Genomic DNA, 7,448 nt, shown 5'->3' with positions numbered 1-7,448 from the left:
GTCCCGCTCCGCCCCGCGCCGTCACGCGGGCCTCACCCGCCCCGCGCAGCCAATGGCGCGCGGCGGCCTCCCAGAGCCCCGCCCCTCACACAGGAACCCCGCCCCCTCCGTCAGACGCGCGTGACCAATGACGTGCCTCGCCCCCCGCCCGCCGGCGCAGCCAATAGCGTGCGCTGCATGACAGGCCCCGCCCCTTCCTCTCCTGCCGGCCCCGCCGCTCACCGGGAGCCGAGCCGTGAGCCGATCCCGGCCTGGGCGAAACCGGGGCCGGCGGGGCCCAGGCGAGGCCCTCGCGGCGGCGCCTCGGGGAACAGCAGGGACCCGGACAGAGGCGATGCAGCGGTGTTTAATCAAGGCTCGGAACCGCCCCTGGCGTAAGTTTCTATAAAGTGATCGACGCAGTGGGGAGCGGTAGGAAGGGGCCCTGAGACTGGCGGCGGGCCGGCGCGGCCCTGCTGGCAAGCCCTGGGCGGCCGCCTGCCCGCAGGGACGGGGCAGCCCGCCGGCCGGCGCGGTGAGGGGCCCGGCAGCTCCCGCCCGCCACCTGCAAAGTGCCAACTGTTCTTCCCGCAGCAACAGGTCACGCCGCCTTCTTCCGTTTTGCCCGTTTAGCACAGCCCCTGCCAAACCAGCCCCCCCGGATGGACGCTGAGCTGTGAGGGGCTCCCCGTTGCTCCCCGGCCGGGGCCTCTTCTCTGCTCCTGCACAGCGACTTCCGACTGTGGCTGCCTTCTTCACCAGCACGCAGGGGCGTCGCCAGGGAGAAGATGGGATCCTGCCACCTACCAAAAGGGAAGACTGGTCAGGCAGGTCTGAGAGACGCCTTACAACCCACCCTGGCTCAAGGGAAGCTGTCTGAGGCCACCTGCCTTTCAGCCCCTCCCCTCCCTGTCTTCAGGGTGGCTGGCTTAGGTGAGTCTAGCTGAGTCCTCACACAGCTCAGGAAGAGCTCCAGGAGGTAATCTCTCCCTGTGGCTAAATGAGGGCCAGCCCCTCCAGAACTCCGCATCTCATCCACCATGAGTGGCTGTGCGCACTCCAGGGCACCTTCAGCTCCAGGGACAAGTCACTAGCAACTCTGGGCCCCATCTTTCACTAGTATGGCTGTGGGCGGGCAGACCAGACCCTCTCCCTCTTCCCAGACTGCATGACAGGGACAGGAGGGAAGCCAGCTGACTAGGGACATGTGGCCTACGGACTACACCGTGAAGAAATCATGTGTTTGATTGAGATGTAGAACCACATATCATAAACGCAAGATACAGAGAAGCACTGATAAAGGAAATGAGCTAAGTTAATGTGGAAAAAAAAATACAGGACACAATAGGCCCACGTCACAGAACACCACAAACATAACATACAAGAATTGCCAGGGCCAGAGGTGAAGGGATCCTTAATTTCTTGAACCCTTTGATTAAAAGAAGTTATTGATTTCCCCTATAAGACCCTGAAAATTCACAGAGAAAGAGAGTGTAAACTTTTAACTCAATACATGCACCATATCTAAATTATCACAAATTCTGTATTAAGGCAGTTTCTTTAAGCTTTCCCCAAATATGCCAACTCCCAAAACCAAGGACACAGGCTGGAGGCCTGGCTCAGTAGTAAGAGATCCAGCTTAGCAAGCACAACGCCTTGAGTTCAAACCCCAGAACCACCAAAAAAAAAAATAATAGTAATAAAATAAAGAACACAACAACAAGAACAAAAACAGCCCCTCGGACACTATGGTTGTCTGGCCACAGCTGCAGTCTCATCCCCTTGAGGTCCCTGTGTGCCCATGTCCACCTGGAGAGGTCAGCAGGGGAAAATTGCAAGAACACACTGGGTGGCTTCCGGGCCTGGGGGGACTCGGCAGCACACTAGCCAGGGAGAAGCGTGTACACACGGAGTCTGGCCTCGCCTCAGTCGGTCCCTCTGGAGGCCGCCACACGTCCACAGCCTTCAGAAGGTGGCTGCAAGAACTCAGAGTTCCCAACACGCTCAGCTTATGGAAGACAGACACAGCCCACCACACAGGGCAGAGGCGTGGGGGGACGGGCCACTCACCTGTTGTAGAGGGGAATCTCCAGGCCCAGCTCACCCATGAGCAGCTGCATGACATCATCACACTTCCCATGAAGCTTCAGGGCAGCCCAGTCGTCCTTTGGGGTCCACTGAACACAGGAAAGGCAAATGAGGCTAGATCCCCGTTGCTCCTGAGGCCCATCAGCCTCGTTTCCTGCAGGTTGGGCCACTGCTTTCTAGGCACCCACGCGAGCTCCGGAGGCACCTGCCTGACCTTGTACTAGATTTTTTTTTTGGTCCGTCATGGGGCTTGAACTCTGGGCCTGGGCGCTGTCCCTGCGCTCTTCAGTTCAAGGCCAGCGCTCCACTCTACTGCTTGAGCCACAGTGCCACTTCCGGTTTTCAAGTGGTTTACTGGACATAAAAGTTTCACGGACTTTCCTGCCCAGGCGGGCTTTTGAACCATGATCCTCAGATCTCAGCCTCCTGAGTAGCTACGATTACAGATGTGAGCCACAGGTGCCCAGCTTATTCTAGATTTTTTTTAATTTTCTGCCAGTCCTGGGGCTTGAACTCAGGGCCTGGGTGCTGTCCCTGAGCCTCTTTGTGCTCAAGGCTAGTATGCTACCACTTGAGCTACAGTGCCACTTCCAGCTTTTGCGGAGTAGTTTATTGAAGTTTATTAGTAGTTTATTGTAGTTTATTATGGTTCAAAGCCATCCTGGGCAGGAAAATCTGTGAGACTCTTTATCTCCAATTAACCACTAGAAAACCAGAAGTGGAGCTGTGGCTCAAGTAGTAAAGTGTTCTGAAGAGCTCAAGGACGGCGCCCAGGCCCAGAGTTCAAGCCTCACGACCCAGAGAAAAAAGAAAAGAAAAGAAAGGTTCTCATGGACCTTCCCAGTTTGAACTGTGATCCTCAGATCTCAGCCTCCTGAGTAGCTGGGATGACAGGCATGAGCCACCAGCTAGCGTGCACTAGGATCTTTAAGTTGCAAAAATGTAACACATCTCTTGGATCTCCAGATGTAAGGCTTAGGTCTAAGGACACAGCTCTGTGTACCTAGCCTACCTGTAGGTTCACAATGTAGAGCTTGGGCCGCCGGCTGGGGGGCTTGGTCATGCACCATAGGCGAGGGTATTTCTTCAGTACCTGTGGAAACGGGCAGACACAGCACATGCATGTGAGCAGAGGCATGCCAACAGGATGGCCTGGGCAGGCAGGGCTGTAACATGCACCTCCACAGAAGTTCACGGTGGTGGCACACCGTACCTTCAAGCTGGAGCCTAAGCACAGGATCGTGTCTGCTCTGCTGGCAGCCTCAGTGGCTGCTTCCCAGTTCAGGGGCTGCCCCAATGTCCCCCTCTCCCCAAAGTGCACAATGGTGTCCCGGAGCTGAGTCCCACACTTGTGGCAGGCCCGGCCTGTCTGGTGCCGGTGGAGGGCAGTACGCTCTGTCACATCGAACGTGCGCACATACTCCCGGTTGGGGATGCAGGAGGTGCAGACCTGAGAACAAGAGGGCACAGTGAGTGGGCCTGCCTGGCACTCAGGCCCTGCATCCCCGTGAGACTGCTCACTTCGATATACATGTTCCCGTGGAGTTCTGAGATGGCCGTGCGTGGCAGGCCGCTCCGAAGGTGGAGCCCGTCACAGTTCTGAGACACCACGTGCTGCACCTGGAGGGCAGAACGTGGAGCAGTCAGGAGTAAGCATCCATGGCCACAAAACTTCCGTGTCCAGCCTGAGCAGCCAGGGCCAGAGCTAACTTTCAGCCCATTGGGACGTAGATGTTCTAGCCCAGATCCACATCTCTTCGGGTCACTGTTTCTTGTCTCCCAGGGCCAGGCAGATCTACCATTCCCTACTTGGATGGAGGCCCTCAGCTGAGGTTCCTTGTGATCCTCCCCAGGCCACCAGGTTTCCACAGCCCCTGCACACGCCAAGGCAAGCTGAAGGGGTTGGTGGAGACCAGCCTGGACCGTATAGTTCAGGACAGGCCCGTAAGCACAGCATGACTCGGGTGAGTAACCCCATTCCGGGTGTCCATCAGAGCCCACTGGGAAACTGCAGCTTCCCTCTTGGGCACTGGCAGGCAGCTCCAGGCATGACCGTGGGCAGGAACTGCTGGCCAGAGGGCTCTTACCAGCTTTTGCTCATGTAAACGGGTGATGCTCATGTGTGTGAGGGTAGGCTCAGCTTCACTCAGGTCAGCAGCACTGCCAAATAGAAGGGGGAGCAGAGGTGAGGGACGGAGAGGGGCAGCGGAGAAGAGGCGCTGCCCGTGGTAAGACTGTGCATGAGCAGCTCACCTCACGCTTCTCCCTTTCTGAAGCAGCGTCCACACTCCATTAGGACCACGGTAATCTGGGATAGAGGCAGCCTACAGATTCAGATAAAATGGTAAGCCCAGTGAAAAGGTGGCACCAAAGGGAATGGCAGTATTTCCCAAAATGGAACACACCACGTTCCAGGCTGGCCTCTACCCCTTCCTCAGCTGCTCCAGTCTGGCTCTTTCCCTCTATCTAGACTTCGCCTTCCTACCTGGCCCAGTGCATCCCTACAGGATCCACAGTGCCCCCACGCTGTGACTTTTTTCTTGTTGTTGTTGGTAGTCATGGGGTTTGAACTCTGGGCCTGGACGCTGTCTCTCAGCTCTCTGGCTCAAGGTGAGTGTTCTACCACTTGAGCCACAGTGCCACTTCCGGTCTTCTGGTGGTTTATTGGAGATAACAGACTCACAGACTTGCCTGCCTGGACTGGCTTTGAACCTTGATCCTCAGATCTCAGCCTCCTCAGTAGCTAGGATTACAGGAGTGAGCTACAGGCACTAACTGGCCTAACTGTGACTCTTAAAGAGAGGAAGTTCAAATAGCTATGTTCAGCTCAAACTGACAAGCTGGCTGGGCTCCAGTAGTCACGCCTGCAATCCAAGCTACTCAAGAGGCTGAGATCTGAGGATCACAGCTCAATGCCAGCCTGGGCAGCAAAGTCTGTAAGACGCTTATCTCCAATCAACCACCAGAAAAGTGAAAGTGTCAATGTGGCTCAAAGTGGTAGAGTGCTAACCTTAAGCAAAAAAGCTCAGGGGCAGTGCACAGGCCCTGAGTTCAAGCCCTATAACCAACAAAGAAAAAACAAAACAAATAACATTCATGAAGCCTTGGGTTCAATTTCTCAGTACCACAGAGAAAAAGCCGGAAGTGGTGCTGTGGCTCAAGTGGTAGGATGCTAGCTTTGAGCAAAAGCAGCTCGGGGACAGCGCCCAGGCCGAGTTCAAGCTCCAGGACTGGCAAAAAAAACAACACCCGTAAACCAGATTTTAATGTATGCAAATGTATGTATGTAGAGTGAGGGACCCCAAATGTTCACGTTCTAGATTTTAATGAATCAAGAGCAGAGTTACTGACTCACATCTATAATCCTAGCTATCCAGGAGACTGAGGTATGAGGATCACAGTTCAAAGCCAGCCTGGACAGGAAAGTCCATGAGACTCATCTCCAAATTATCACCAAAAAGTTGGAAGTAGAGCATGGCTCAAGTGGCCTTGCACAAAAACGCTAAGGGACAGCATTCAGGTCCTCAGTTAAAGCACCAGTACCAGCACAAAACAAAGAGCAGGTTCTGGGAAGGTGGCTCAGTGGTAGAGTGCTTGCCTTGCATGCCTGAAGCCCTGGGTTTGATTCCTCAGTTAATCATGAAAAAGCTGGAAGTGGCACTGTGGCTCGAGTGGTAGAGCGCTAGCCTTGAGCTGAAGAGCTGAGGGACAGTGTCCAGGCCCAGAGTTCAGGCCCCACAACCAGCAAAAACAAACCAAGAGCAGTGAGGGCACCTTACTTGTTCTTGCTACTGGACGTCTGCTGTTATTAGTCTGGAGTGCCTCACACTCCCACCTTCACATGTCGATTTTACCCCGTCAATGTAGAAACTCAATATAACACCCCGCAAGCCCACAGGGCAGGCTTCATAGGCCAAAGTATGTATGCTTCCATGAAACCACCAGGAAGACATGTTATGCTTGACTGTTGTAACCAAAGGGTTTCTTCTGGTGTGCGTGCGCGTGTCAGTTGTGAGGCTTGAACTCTGGGCCTGGGCGCTGTCCCTCAGCTCTTCAGCTCAAGGCTAGCCCTCTACCACTTGAGCCACAGTGCCATTTCTGCTTTTTTCATGATGAACTGGAGATAAGAGTGTCAAGAACTTTTCTGCCCTGGCTGGCTTTGAACTGTGATCTTCAGATCTCAGACTCCTGAGCAGCCAGGATGACAGGCCTGAGCCAAGGCCTTCTGGCCCCAAAGGGTTTTTTTTTTTTTTTTCTTTTTGTCGATCATGGAGCTTGAATGCCAAGGTGAGCACTGTACCACTTCCAGCTTTTTCTGCTTATGTGGTGCTGAGGAATTGAACCCAGGACCTCATGCACACAAGGCAAGCACTCGATCACTGAGCCACCTTCCCAGGCCCCCAAAGGGTTTCTTGAGGGTATAAATCACCTAATGTTCACCTCTAGTGGATCTACCTGCCCAACACTCTGTACTAACCTGTACAACACTCTGTACTAACACATCACATGCCAGTCAGTGTCCTATAGCCTGGGACAGGTAGGTTCTCAGTGAAACTTCTTTTTTTATTCTGGTGCTAATCCTGGGGCCCAAACTCAGAGCCTAGGCACTGTTCTTGAGGTTTTTGTTTTATTTTTTTGGTTGGTCGTGGGGCTTGAACTCAGCCTGAGTGCTGTCCCTCAGCTCTTCAGCTCAAGGCTAGCACTCTACCACTTGAGCCACAGCGCCACTTCCGGTTTTCTGGTGGTTTATTGGAAATAAGAGTTTCACAGACTTTCCTGCCTGGGCTGGCTTTGAACCGAGATCCTCAGATCTCAGCTTCCTGAGTAGGATTACAGGCGTGAGCCACCCGCGCCAGAGTATTCTTGAGGTTTTTTTCCCCTCCAAGTCTCTGCCACTTGAGCCACAGGAGTGCTTCTGGCTTTTTGGTGATTAAGGATAGGAATCTCAACAGACTTCCCTCCTGGGGTTGGCTTCCAACCTCGACCCTCAGCTCTCAGCCTCCCGAGAAGCCTGGATGACAGGAGTGAGCCAGCGTGCCTGGCTCAGTGAGCCTTCTTGAAGTCCAAGGCAGTGCAGTTTTCTTCTTTACCGAGGGCACTCTGATTTTCACAGCCTTGCTCTGTATTTACCTTTCTTGGCACAAGGCGTAGGACAGCAGGTGACAGTCCGCAGCTCAGCTCTGCTCCTTTAACCTGGCCAACCAACCAGCCTCACCGGTGCCGGGGGCCACTATGCCGTTCCTGTCCCTGTCCCCTGGCCGGAACGCAGACCGCGATTCCGGTTAGAGTGTCCGCCCCGTGCGTGTACGACCCGCCCAGCGCGGGTGGGCAGGCCCCGGCTCGGGTGTGGGCTCCGGCCCGGCCCGGCCCACCGGGAGGGG

General features: G+C 54.7%; 1 protein-coding gene across 1 annotated transcript; it reads right to left on the bottom strand.

Annotated features, from left to right (window-relative positions):
* Positions 1-347: 347 nt before the first annotated feature.
* On the bottom strand, positions 348-4,391 carry Sirt7 (sirtuin 7). The gene is made up of 6 exons (XM_013033127.1): positions 4,321-4,391; positions 4,155-4,227; positions 3,281-3,687; positions 3,080-3,160; positions 2,050-2,156; positions 348-782 (listed from the first exon to the last, which is right to left on the bottom strand). The coding sequence occupies exons 4-6, from the start codon at positions 3,128-3,130 to the stop codon at positions 581-583; spliced, it is 360 nt and encodes a 119-aa protein (XP_012888581.1). The 5' UTR covers positions 3,131-3,160; positions 3,281-3,687; positions 4,155-4,227; positions 4,321-4,391; the 3' UTR covers positions 348-580.
* Positions 4,392-7,448: the final 3,057 nt, after the last annotated feature.

This window comes from Dipodomys ordii, unplaced genomic scaffold (assembly GCF_000151885.1).
Source record: "Dipodomys ordii isolate 6190 unplaced genomic scaffold, Dord_2.0 Scaffold163, whole genome shotgun sequence".
In the NCBI taxonomy this organism is placed as follows: domain Eukaryota; kingdom Metazoa; phylum Chordata; class Mammalia; order Rodentia; family Heteromyidae; genus Dipodomys; species Dipodomys ordii.
Note: the sequence above shows the minus strand (reverse complement) of the source record. Positions and strands in the feature narration are given on the sequence as shown.

Bases quoted from the DNA above. Each gene is read 5' to 3' on its own strand.
- Sirt7 (XM_013033127.1), bottom strand. From the start codon at position 3,130: ATGACCAAGCCCCCCAGCCGGCGGCCCAAGCTCTACATTGTGAACCTA. The intron at 2,157-3,079 runs GTAGGCTAGGTA...TCCTGTGTTCAG, and splicing joins TCTACATTGTGAACCTACAG to TGGACCCCAAAGGACGACTG. The intron at 783-2,049 runs GTGAGTGGCCCG...CCCTTTTGGTAG, and splicing joins GAGATTCCCCTCTACAACAG to GTGGCAGGATCCCATCTTCT.